This window comes from Ranitomeya imitator, chromosome 1, assembly GCF_032444005.1.
Source record: "Ranitomeya imitator isolate aRanImi1 chromosome 1, aRanImi1.pri, whole genome shotgun sequence".
Taxonomy (NCBI): domain Eukaryota; kingdom Metazoa; phylum Chordata; class Amphibia; order Anura; family Dendrobatidae; genus Ranitomeya; species Ranitomeya imitator.
Genome location: NC_091282.1, coordinates 531,903,480 through 531,916,657, shown reverse-complemented (window position 1 = coordinate 531,916,657; position 13,178 = coordinate 531,903,480). Strand labels below are relative to the sequence as shown.

The 13,178-nt window shown below is 39.9% G+C and overlaps 1 protein-coding gene across 2 annotated transcripts in view; it reads right to left on the bottom strand.

Moving 5' to 3' along the window:
* PAX5 (paired box 5) overlaps positions 1-13,178 on the bottom strand; it is a 517,932-nt gene that overhangs the window by 402,718 nt on the left and 102,036 nt on the right. For both annotated transcript variants that reach the window (XM_069767486.1, XM_069767494.1), the window contains exon 5: positions 11,084-11,212. In XM_069767486.1, coding sequence (XP_069623587.1) covers positions 11,084-11,212 — 129 coding nt within the window. The remainder of the gene's footprint in view (positions 1-11,083; positions 11,213-13,178) is intronic.

The window sequence follows — 13,178 nt, the reverse complement described above, 5'->3', positions numbered from 1 at the left end:
GTTTGTCCTGAGTACTCTCATACCCCATATGTGGGGGTAAACCACTATTTGGGCGCATGGCAGAGCTCGGAAGGGAAGTAGTGAAGTTTTGGAATGCAGACTTTGATGGAATGGTCTGTGGGCATCATGTTATGTTTGCAGAGCCCCTGATGTGCCTAAACAGTAGAAACCCCCCACAATTGACCCCATTTTGGAAACTGGAGCCCCCAAGGAACTTACCTAGATGTGTGGTGAGCACTTTGAACCCCCAAGTGCTTCACAGAAGTTTATAATGCAGAGCCGTGAAAATAAAAAATAATTTTTCTTTCCTCAAAAATTATTTTTAGCCTGTAATTTTTTTATTTTTACAAGGGTAACAGGAAAAATTGGACCCCATAAGTTGTTGTCCAGTTTGTCCTGAGTATGCTGATACCCCATATGTGGGGGTAAACCACTGTTTGGGTGCATGGCAGAGCTCAGAAGGGAAGTAGTGACATTTTGAAATGCAGACTTTGATTGAATGGTCTGCGGATGTCATGTTACGTTTGCAGAGCCCCTGATGTGCCTAAACAGTAGAAACCCCCCACAAGTGACTGCATTTTGGAAACTAAACCCCCCAAGGAACTAATCTAGATGTGTGGTGAGCACTTTGAACCCCCAAGTGCTTCACAAAAGTTTACAACGCAGAGCCGTGAAAATAAAAAAATCATTTTTTTCCTCAAAAAACATTTTTTTAGCCCGCTATTTTTTATTTTCACAAGGGTAACAGGAGAAATTGGACCCCAATATTTGTTGCCCAGTTTGTCCTGAGTATGCTGGTACCCCATATGTGGGGGTAAACTACTGTTTGGGCGCACGTCGGGGCTCGGAAGGGAGGGAGCACCATTTGACTTTTTGAGCGCAAGATTGGCTGGACCCCAATAGTTGTTGTCCAGTTTGTCCTGAGTACTCTCATACCCCATATGTGGGGGTAAACCACTATTTGGGCGCATGGCAGAGCTCGGAAGGGAAGTAGTGATGTTTTGGAATGCAGACTTTGATGGAATGGTCTGTGGGCATCATGTTATGTTTGCAGAGCCCCTGATGTGCCTAAACTGTAGAAACCCCCCACAAGTGACCCCATTTTGGAAACTGGAGCCCCCAAGGAACTTATCTAGATGTGTGGTGAGCACTTTGAACTCCCAAGTGCTTCACAAAAGTTTATAACACAGAGCCATGAATAACGCAGAGCCATGAAAATAAAAAATCATTTTTTTTCCTCAAAAATTATATTTTAGCCCGCAATTTTTTATTTTCACAAGGGTAACACGAGAAACTGAACCCCAATAGTTGTTGTCCAGTTGGTCCTGAGTACGCTGATGCCCAATATGTGGGGGTAAACCACTGCTTGGGCACACGTCGGGGCTTGGAAAGGAAGTAGTGACGTTTTGAAATGCAGACTTTGATGGAATGGTCTGTGGGCGTCACGTTGCGTTTGCAGAGCCCATGATGTACCTAAACAGTAGAAACCCACCACAAGTGACCCCATTTTGGAAACAAGACCCCCCAAGGAACTTATCTAGATTTGTGGTGAGCACTTTGAACCCCCAAGTGCTTCGCAGAATTTTATAACGCAGAGCCGTGAAAATAAGAAATCTTTTTTTTCCCCACAAAAATAATTTTTTAGCCTCCATTTTTTTATTTTTCCAAGGGTAACAGGAGAAATTAGACCCCCAAAATTGTTGTACAATATTTCCTGAGTACGCTTGTGCCCCATATGTTTGGGTAAACCACTGTTTGGGCACACGTCGGGGCTCAGAAGGGAGGGAGCACCATTTGACTTTTTGAATGCAAGATTGGCTGGAATCAATGGTGGCGCCCTGTCGTGATTGGAGACCCCCTGATGTGCCTAAACAATGGACACCCCTCAATTCTAACTCCAACACTAAGCCCAAAACACCCCTAACTAATCCCAACTCTAACCATAACCGTAATCACAACCCTAACCCCAACACACCCCTAACCCTAATCCCAACCCTAACCGTAATCCCAACCCTAACCCCAACACACAACCAACCCTAATCCCAACCCTAACCACAAGCCTAACCCTAACCTCAACACACCCCTAACCCTAATCTTAACCCTGATTCCAACCCTAACTCTAGTTCCAGCCCTAACCCTAAGGCTATGTGCCCACGTTGCGGATTCGTGTGCGGATTTTTCCGCACCGTTTTTGAAAAATCCGCAGGTAAAACGCACTGCGTTTTACTTGCAGATTTACTGCGGATTTCCAGTGTTTTTTGTGCGGATTTCACCTGCGGATTCCTATTGAGGAACAGGTGTAAAACGTTGCGGAATCCGCACAAAGAATTGACATGTTGCGGAAAATACCACGCAGCGTTTCCGCACGGTATTTTCTGCACCATGGGCACAGCGGATTTGGTTTTCCATAGGTTTACATGGTACTGTAAACGTGATTGAAAACTGCCACGAATCCGCAGCGGCCAATCCGCTGCGGATCTGCAGCCAAATCCGCACCGTGTGCACATAGCTTAAATCTAACCCTAATTGCAACCCTAGCCGTAACCCTAACCCTAACCCTAACCCTAGCCCTAACCCAAACCCTAATCCTAACCCTAGCCCTAGCCCTAACCCTAGTTCTAACCCTAACCCTAGTTCTAACCCTAACCCTAGTGGAAAAATAAAAATAAATATATTTTATTTATTTCAATATTTTCCCTACCTATGGGGGTGATAAGGGGGGGGGGCTTTATTTACTATTTTTTTAATTTTGATCAGTGTGATAGGTTATATTACAGTGATCAAACGAATCTGCCAGCCGGAAGCTTGGAAGATGGCGGCGCCCATCCAAGATGCCGGACGGACATCGGGAGGGTCTCTGGGACTCCAGCGGTACAGGGGGTGGGATCGGACAGCGGGGGGGGCACAGAAGCGGAGAGGAGGGGAGAGGAAAGCAGCAGAGGGCAGCGGAGCACAAAACAGAGGAGAGGAAAGACTGACAGTGGCGGCAGCCATGGCCGATGATATTGCAGCATTGGCCATGGCTGGATTGTAATATATCACCAAATTTCATAGGTGAAATATTACAAATTGCTCTGATTGGCTGTTGCACTTTCAACAGAGATCGTAGCCACGTGGGGGCAAAGCCACCCCCCCTGGGCTAAAGTACCACTCTCCTTGTCCCTGCAGATTGGGTGAAATTGGAGTTAACCCTTTCACCCAATCTGCAGGGACGCGATCTCCCCATGACGCCACAAAGGCGTCACAGGTCAGATTGGCACCGACTTTCATGACGCCTATGTGGCGTTACAGGTCGGGAAGGGGTTAAAGGGAACCTGTCATCTGATTCATGCTGCCCTAATCACAGGAATGCAGCCAGGTATATATTTCTCTGAAACACCCTGGTGTCCTATGATTTGGAAAAAATATGCTTCTGGTGACAAAGACCCGACTAATCTGGCTAATGATTTGGGCCGAATAATTCAGATACCAGGTTGCCTTTAACCATTTAGGTGGATTCCTGTGGTCATCACTTCATTGGTTGACACATTTGGAGACATTTGGCAACAAAAACATTAGGAAACTTGTGAGTATGGTTGGTATGATTAAAGTGACCTTACATAGTGCATCATTGGGTTAAAAGCCTATTCCCATCCCGTACTTGTAAGGTGCATCCGCAGAATATGCCATAAAGGTATGGTAGATGTGGATCACAACAATGGGAGCCACATTAATGTTGAACGGGTCATATTGCAAGCTGATATCAATGGAGAGGTAGTCAAAATTCCCATACAAACTAGTGTAAATTTTGGCCACTCTCCACTTACAGTAGCATGGGTTCTTGAGACTGATGAAGGTCCCATTGGTGAGACCTCCATCTACTATACATTTATGGCACATCCTGAGAATGTGCCATAAATGTATGGGAATACCCCTTAATGATGCCACAGAAAACTATGATTATTTACAGTGGATTATTCAATTTTCAATTTCTCTAGACCCCCGGAAAATACAATAGTAGGGTTGTAGATGTGAATCTGACAAAAACTACAATGTAGTGTCTCTTTTCTGCCCTTAATAATGTATATCTTGTACCAAGATTGGAACCTATCACCTATGCGTAGGATTGGAGGAAAGTGTATGTTTGATGGAGGTCAGACTGCTACTGTACACTACTCACTATCTATTGGACTGGCATGGGAGTATGATAGTAGAGCTTTTTACTCAACTTTCTCCATCAGTCCCATAGAATTTAAATAGTATATTAATACACATGTGCTATTCAAATAGGGAACTCTGGTCTCTTGGACTCAAAATGCTGGGGGTTCCATTGGTTAGATCCTGGCAATCATGCAAATGGCGGAATGGCAGTATAAAGCATGGGAGATGGGGAGAGAGCAGCAGCCTGAGCCTTTGATGAGATAGAAGGTACATTTCAGTGCAGATAAGGTGCAGTCACAAAGCATAGTTACAGTATTGATTAAATCATATGGGATATCAAAGATGGTTCCCTTCTCTTCTTCTAGCAATTCAATATTAATAATAATCTTTATTTTTATATAGCGCTATCATATTCCGCAGCGCTTTACAGTTTGCACACATTATCATTGCTGTCCCCAATGGGGCTCACAATCTAAATGTTAGCATTTACGGATTTTTCCCACTAAATTGTCTTATCAAACTCATAATATATAGTAATAATAAGTTTTAGATGTTTTGGAAAAAAAAGCACAGTATTTCCATTTTTTTTCTCAGACAACCTTAATGTGCATACTCCATCCGCCCCCTGTGTCAATCTTCCATTATATGTCCTTTCTCAGAAAATAAAACAGCTGATCTCCCAGTAAGTCACATCTGCTCTGGGTCCATATTATAACAGGAGAAAAAAATGACACCCTGAACCCTATAAACCAATAATGATTGTCTGATTTGATTTGCCCCTGTTGTTACCAAGCAGGCAACCCACTGGGTTAAGGGCTGGTGACATCTGTTTAAAAAATGCCAGGAGTTAGAGGAACAAAAAGGTAATAAATCAACTCTATACAAGTTGCAGGGAGGAATTCATAAGCCCTTCTACTCCAGTGTGGAAAGTGGAGGGCATAGGAGTAAGAAGAAATGCCTGATGTCTGCCTGATCCATGCTTACTTTATAATAAGATATCGATTTTTAGATTTGTGAAAAATTGGACCTTTAGCCTAAATTATTAATCATGCCAAAAATTAATGTACTGTGTATTTTTCCAGATGCCTGAGCTATATGGCTATGAGCTGGGCAAGAGATATAACCAAAACTATATTAAAGGCAATATTCCACAGTATATATTACCAACCTTATAAAAGTTCCATTTTTAAAAAAGTTTTTGACATTTGGAAATTGTGTCCAAACTGTTGATCTCTTTATAGAAAACTACGTCAGTTAATACCTTACATAACAAGGTATCAGTATAACAAGGTATCAGTTTAACTCCTGGAGCATTGTATAATTTGAATACTATGTATAGATTAATACGGCAATATTTCTATCTGCATTGGAAATGCCATCGCAGATTCAGCCAAAAATACCAGTTGAAAGCAACTGATAAAAATGAGAATAAGCACTTTTTATTAATCATTTTTATTTTTTTACGTAACATGGGATCAAAATGTATGGTATGTGTCAAAAAGCACAGCATTTGGATAGACTATGACAGAAAACTGACAGACCCCATTATATTCAGTAGTGTCCATCGAGGTCTGCTTCCATAATTTTCATGGCTTTGTTGATCTTTGTTGATCTTGAAAATAATGAGGAGCTTAATCACTAAGACTATAATAAAAAACTTTTCTCTGATCTAGTAGTAAAGCTTTATCTGCATAAAGCCAGTAAAAACTCTTAAAAGGTGGGTCCGAAGAAAACATTTATTTTAATATTAAATATCTGTCAATTTAATGTCATAATCAAATCTCTTTTGTAAAATACCTTAACTAAAATTTCCCTATACTTCCCTCACTGTGCTATCTAACTACTTCATTATTTTTTACCCTCCTCTTGTTTGATGGCGCTTATTTTGATTTGAGAACCACCAGAGCTGCGCTCACCTTGAACAAAGTGTCATCACGGGCGGCTGGACTAGTCCCTACTCTACTGAGCATGCGTCGGTTGTCAGTTCCAAGGTGTGCTCAGTAGGTTCTTGCCCTATGCAATATGCACATTGACAGTGCACTCGCTCGTCGGCTGTGATGAGAAGTGACGAGCAGGTAAGAAAGTGCACTGTCAGTTGAACATTCTAGGAAGAAATCCCAGGGTGCAAGAAAAGCAGAGACCAGCGCCTCCCCCACAAGTGGCATGTCCTAATAGTTTTTAGTATAATCTCAGCTTTGAAATGTAAAACTTTGAAAAAAATTACATGGAAACTTTAGTAGACAAGACAACAGTGTTAGCAGATCAAGCCATTGGTTACTCTGAATAGTAGCATATAGATTTTCTATCTAATTAATGCATTCAGTGCTTTTATTTAAAGATTTTCTTACATCTGTGTTTAGAACAGAGAAACAATTTAACTTCTCTTTGAGTAAGACACTCATTCAAGGAGTCTTTACTTACACAAAACAACCTGGACTATTAAACTTTACAGCCCTCTCAGGTCATTACTTGTCCAATAACCCTTATCTAGCTGATAATGAGATGTAAGGGTAATGGACTAAAACTTTTTTTGGATCTTTTTGGCATATAAAAGTGCAATTCCAATCTACTTTAAAATTACAAGGAGCATAAAAATATTCAATTACAGTTGAATATCATTTTCTGCACTGCTCGGCTCTGTTTAATAACTGAACATACATTTTATATTTCTCTCTCACCTTTATTCAATGAGCAGTAAAATGTCGCTCAAAATTACTAGTCCCTAAAGTAAGGCACTCTTTGATTCCCATGACTCACATTTCATATACCCATTTCTTCTGTGAAAATAAGTTTGCTCCATTTACCATGACACATAGAGGAGCGGTTGACCAAAACTAATGTAAGAAAAGTCCACAACAAAAAAGGACAATGAAAGAAAAGGAACTCTAGCCCCTTGTATTCTGTTTAAGAGGCTTTCCAGCCTGAAACATATGCCACTTATTCAATGTTTGGTTTCAATCAGTTCTATAAATAAGTAGACCCCCACTGATCTACCAGTAATCACTTATCCACAGAACATGTGATAACTGCTTCAAGCTTAAATACCCCTTTTACATCAACCCTCATATTGCAGTTTAAAGCTGGCCATACATACCATGTTGGACAAACACTGCTTCAGTCAATTGTTCGGCCAACGGGACATCATACCAAGATAGGGGACTGACCCTGCCATTCGGCATTATCGCTTCATCATTTATTCGTTTGGATGGATATGAGTGAAGTATTCCTGGGTTCTATCTTTCTCCTGATGAACCTCGGAAGAGGGGAAACGCGTTGAGTTGTATATGGCCTGGGAACTTTGATATGGCCTGAGTTGTATATGGCCTGGGAACTTTGATATGGCCTAGCATGGATTATGTTTTATTGTGGTGTTCTATTGTGGTTTGTTTTGGTTTTGGCTTATTAACCCTTGTTGGACATGATCTGTTATGATAAAAGTGTCTCGTGGTATAATTCCATCTAATTATGAATGATGGTATATTGATAATCCCTGCTGTGTGATTATCTATCTCAGATTGGGAAGGAATCTATATCCTGAGTTATTAAGAGAGCATGAGAGACACATAGGTATATTTTTCCACGCACTGTAAATGCATTATTTATATGCTATATAGAGTCCTGGGGTTTGTAGGAGGTTCCTTGGTGGTCATTTAGGTTTTTCCATAAACCTGTTCTCTCACTAGTGTCCCCAATTTATAGGTCCCGGCGGGACCCTATAAACATCGAGAGATATTACTGTGATATCAGGAATACAACATCCAGAATTGGTTAGCCTAAATAGATAGTTGAGTGCTGATACTAGAAGTTAGCTCTATTAAGTTGTCACAAAGGTGGATTAATAAATATCAATAAAGCATTTTTATATAGGACAGCATATCAGTACAGGTGCTTAGGTCCATGAAGATATAAAGAAATTACAACACTAGCTATCAAAAAAAACATTTTCTACCCAAGGAATTTACACACATCTCTCCTCTTTCTCACCTACCTGTTTAATCTCTGTCACACTCCTTGCCACCATAGGGCCCTAGAGGGTGAACAGGGAAAGCCGTCGTTGATCGGGGGCACCAGTGCGCATGTATTAGGGTGCTGGTAGGTAGGTATATATAGGCGAGTGTAGGGACAGGCACCCCCTTGGTGTTTTCATCACTTTTAAAGTATGATGTCATTTGTATATTGTGTAGTATTTGGTTTTGTTATATGTTGTTATATGTTGAATAAAGTTATGGTTTTAAAAATATAGAGGCGATAACTGTGAACAATTGTTCATTTAGCTGAGCACACGTATATTCTCTAAGAGAAAGTCAGTGATCAAAACATCGGCAAAAGCTTCCTAAGCATTGAAAAAGGTCCCTTACTCCATATCAGTAGGCTCCACAATCATGGGGAAGACTGCTGACTTGACAAATGTCCAGAAGGCAGTCATTGACATATTCCACAAGGAAAGTAAATTTTGCATTTCATTTGGAAATCAAGGCCCCAGAGTCTGGAGGAAGAGTGGAGAGGTCACAATCCAAGCTGCATGAGGTCTAGTGTGAAGTTTCCACAATCAGTGATGGTTTGGGGAGCCATGTCATCTGCTGGTGTAGATCCACTGTGTTTTATCAAGATCAAAATCAGCGCAGCTGTCTACCAGGAAATTTTAGAGCACTTCACGCTTCCCTCTGCCGACAAGCTTTTTGGAGATTGAAATTTCATTGTCCAGCAGGACTTGGCATCCCCCACACTGTCAAAAGTACTAATACCTAGTTTAAAAAAAAACAGTACCACTGTGCTTGATTGGCCAGAAAATTCGCCTGACGTATTGTCAAGAGGAAGAAGAGAGACACCAGACCCAAAAATACAGATGAGCTGAAGGCTGCTATCAAAGCAACCTGGGCTTCCATAACACCTCAGCAGTGCCACAGGCTGATCGCCTCCATGCCTCGCAGCATTGATGCAGTAACTGATGCAAAAGGTGCCCTGACCAAGTATTGAGTGCATTCACTGAGTCTACATTTCAGTAGGTCAACATTTCAGATTTTAAAATCATTTTTCAAGCTGGTGTTATAAAGTATTCTAATTTATTGAGATAATGACTTTTGGGTTTTCATTGGCCTTACAGCCATTCATCATCGTCAACATTAACAGAAATAAACTCTTGAAATAGACCACTCTGTTTGTAATGACTTTATATAATATATGAGATTCACTTTTTGTATTTAAGAACTGAAATAAATTAACTTGATGATGTTCTAATTTTATGAGAAGCACCTGTACATCTCACAGCCATATGTTGCAATTAGAAAGACAATTGTAGTGATCATTTTTTGTTTGATGGTGATTGAGACATCCTTGCACTTCCATATTTGCTCCATGTTCACCACGGAAGTGTGCCCCACTACTATTCAACACTTGATCTCTGCTGTTGTACCACCAATTTAATTAATGGGAGACTTTAGAAAACAAAGTTGTTGACCACGTCTGCTTCTTCATGGTTAATTTAATATGGACTACCTCATTGGTGATAGTCATGACTTTGGTCTTCATGTTCAAATAAAGTCACATCTCCTTGCTGTCTTCTTTCAACTTCACAGTCAGCTTTTTCAAGTGTTTTTCACTTTATGCAAGCAGGATTTATATAGCTGCAACATTTTCTGCAACTCTAGTCTCATATTGTCAAACCCATGTCTCCAGTTGGACTCACAATCCAAAGTCCTGCCTCACACATAATAGCGTCAGTTTCAAAGGAAGTCCATCAACTTATCTGTATGGTTTTGATGCTTGGGTGAGAGCCTATAGAAATGCAGGGAATTCATACACACTCTACTCAGAAGTTGTCTTTGGTCAGATTTGAACCCTGGATTGCTGTTAGGAAATAATGCTAACCATTATGCTACCATGATTTCCTAATATCTGTATCTTTTAAATAAAAGAAAACTATAATGATTTATGTGATATTTATTTAGTCCAGGAAGATGCATGCTAAGCTCGTAGGGCTGATAAATGTTGTAACCTAATATCTGATTTTGGTGGAGGACGCAAAGATAAATCAGATTATCATCGTATATGCCTTAATACAGGGACATATAGGTCATTTTTTATTGATGAAAAATGCTTTTCAAATGGGGTTTCCCAAATTAGCATTTTATTTTATGTCACTAGATATATCATAAAACACACAGCCCAAGAATACGTTGGTTCTGAAGTTATAGTTCAGTCATCAGTATCTGTGACTCATCTTTAAGGATGAAAGCACCAAAAGCAGCCCTTTCTCTGGTTCAGGGAAGGTCCCATCGGCTCATACTGTTGACTAATTTGAAAATCCCCTTTTAGCCACCATTCACAAATTTGTGATTAATGAAAGCCATTGATGCACTGTACGTGATGTAATCGCCAACATACATAGATATTGAAGTTGACTACACAATCAACTCTTTACAAAACTAAAATAAATGAGAGCAAATAGGTCAAGTAAACTATTCTCTAGGAGGAAAACTGTCTCATTATTGCCCCTCAAGACAACCTACAAATAGGTGACAAATAGGCACCTACAGATGGCACTAGAGAGAATGATTTAATCCTTTAGGTGGAGAGATAATTTGCATACTTTTCCCAGGATGCATTACTTATAAGACTTCACAAGTAAGATAAGTCTCCAGAAGGTAAATCTTGGAGGGAACCAGCAAAGATTAAAGGGATTATAATCTTTAATGAAAAGAAGTATGACATCCAAAATGTTCTGAAATAGAAACAAACTAAAATACTTTGGCTTCACAGTTTGTGAAGTTTATTGTTTCCTGTTATCAGCCATTTCAGGAAGGAAGAATGCTGGTCTTTAGAGGGATTATGGGTAAGAAGTCCATAAATGTGTACTATGTTATGTCTATGACGGTGATTACTGCTTATATCATAGGAATTATTAGTTTTCAGTAACTGCAGAAGGAAAGATAGTAGTCATTACCTTCATCTCTCTTGCGTTTGTTGCTTTCTGCATTGGATGATGTAATTCCCAGAATTCCACTGATCGAATAAGAAGAACCTGCTGAGTCTGTGCTTACAGAGGAGACCTGAGTCACTGAACCAGTTGAAGCTGAAAGAAACACCAAATATGTAAGTTTAAGGAAAATTAACCACCTTGCAGGGTTCGTATGTTATATTTGACCATGCAGTCTGATTGGCCTTATAAAGCAGAAGGTGAACAGATTCATATCTAGCTTTAGGGAGGGAAAAGTTCAGTATAATCTGCATTTTATTTATTGTATTCCCTACTTATTTTGGGTTTTGCTATCAGGAAGGTGGTCCAAATCAGTGATTAACAGTGATCTCTGTACACTTCTACAGTGAATGTAGTCAATCACTGAATAAGACTGATCACTGGCATGCTAAACCATGAATGGGCAGGGATGCCAATGAAGAAAATGAGTTTTACTGAATCCCCCATCACAAAACTATACATCTGGGTTGAGATTCTCCTACACTATAACATCACGCGAAGAGATTGCCCAGCATTTCCAACCTGACATGTTCTCTTCAAATGGTCAAATGTCTACCAAAGAGACAAGTACCTTTTAAAATACTATACACCTAATACAGGCTCCATACGTCTCTTAGGGCTCATTTACACAACCGTATGTTCGGTCCAAGTTCTGACGGTAAAAAAAAAAATGGACAGCACCAATTATATTTAATGGGACAATGCAGGTGAGTGATTTTTTTTTAAGCGACCAACTCAGCATGTGAAAAAAAAAAACCAACATGATGGTAGTTTGTTCTAAAAATTGGATGAGACTCACCCATTCATGTCTATGGGTGCACAAAACATATCAGATGCAAAATGGACCATCAGTATAGCATCCGATTCTTACGGATACATTGCAATTTTGTAACATGGGAAACTGTAAATGGTCTTCTGGATGAAACTTTGATTATTTTTTTGGCCCTAAATACAGATAAAGTTAACAAATGGCAGGATTTCCCTTTAATATTGATTTTCATATAAATCTCAGTTTACCAGTCATATGTTGCAACCACCGCTGCTATTTTCTATATGGAGATGCTGGGAGCAGAACAAGAACAAACAGAGGTCCTCAGGTCTCGCTTCAGAGTATTTCCTTTCTTTATGCCATCCATTTTCTGATAAGTGAGGATCACTATACTATAAATTATTCAGTTTGTTATCACATTATTTTAGAGACTGGTGTACAAGATTAGAAGATATATATTCTGTAAATAAATCATTTTACAACATTCACCTAGAAAGTTCAGTACGCCATAATCAGCCTCTGCCTGAAAGGCTCCACAAATGGATATATTACAGGTTGGTGTCTGGAATGGCAGAGATCTTCAATCAGTATACACTATATGGAAAGCTAGCAGGTGGAATTTAAAAAGTAGCAACAAATGCTATTTTCTTCTTGTGTGCAGATCTTTTGAGTTGGAGGGATAACTAACTAAAGTATTGCTTCAGTGAACCTTTTGTATAAAACTCCTCATTGCTGACCCTGGTATGTCTCCAAAGGGAGCAGCAAATAAGTCTTTGGCACAACACAGAATGTTAAATAGGATGAAGGTATAAATCCTCCATCCTTTTGGGGAAACCCTTTTAAGAAGGATTACGGAGACAAGACTGCATTGTACTGATGTGTGATCATCAATTTGCATCTATAAAGAGGTGTAAAGGAAAGAGAATATCTGGATGGAACTGCCTAATCTTACAGCTATTCTATTGCCTCGGTAAACTGTTAAAAGCAGATTTGTTTAAAGCAACCGCTTACATATCAATAACCACAGTGCACATCTTCATACAGTAAACTCTGGGTCTCATATCTGCTGTTCATGTCTAAAATATGAGCAGTGATAATAAACATAACAGTAGCTACAAATGTGCCGACATTCCTCTAGTCAACCATGTTTATTTTCCCTAAGTCATTTTTAAAAGAATATTTCCCATTCAGTAAATTATTGTCCCCGGCTCCAGGTTATTATAAAGAAATCCTTGGATCCACCGGTGAGTCTCCTCCAATGCTCCCGATGTTTGTCATTGCCTCTGAAGCTGA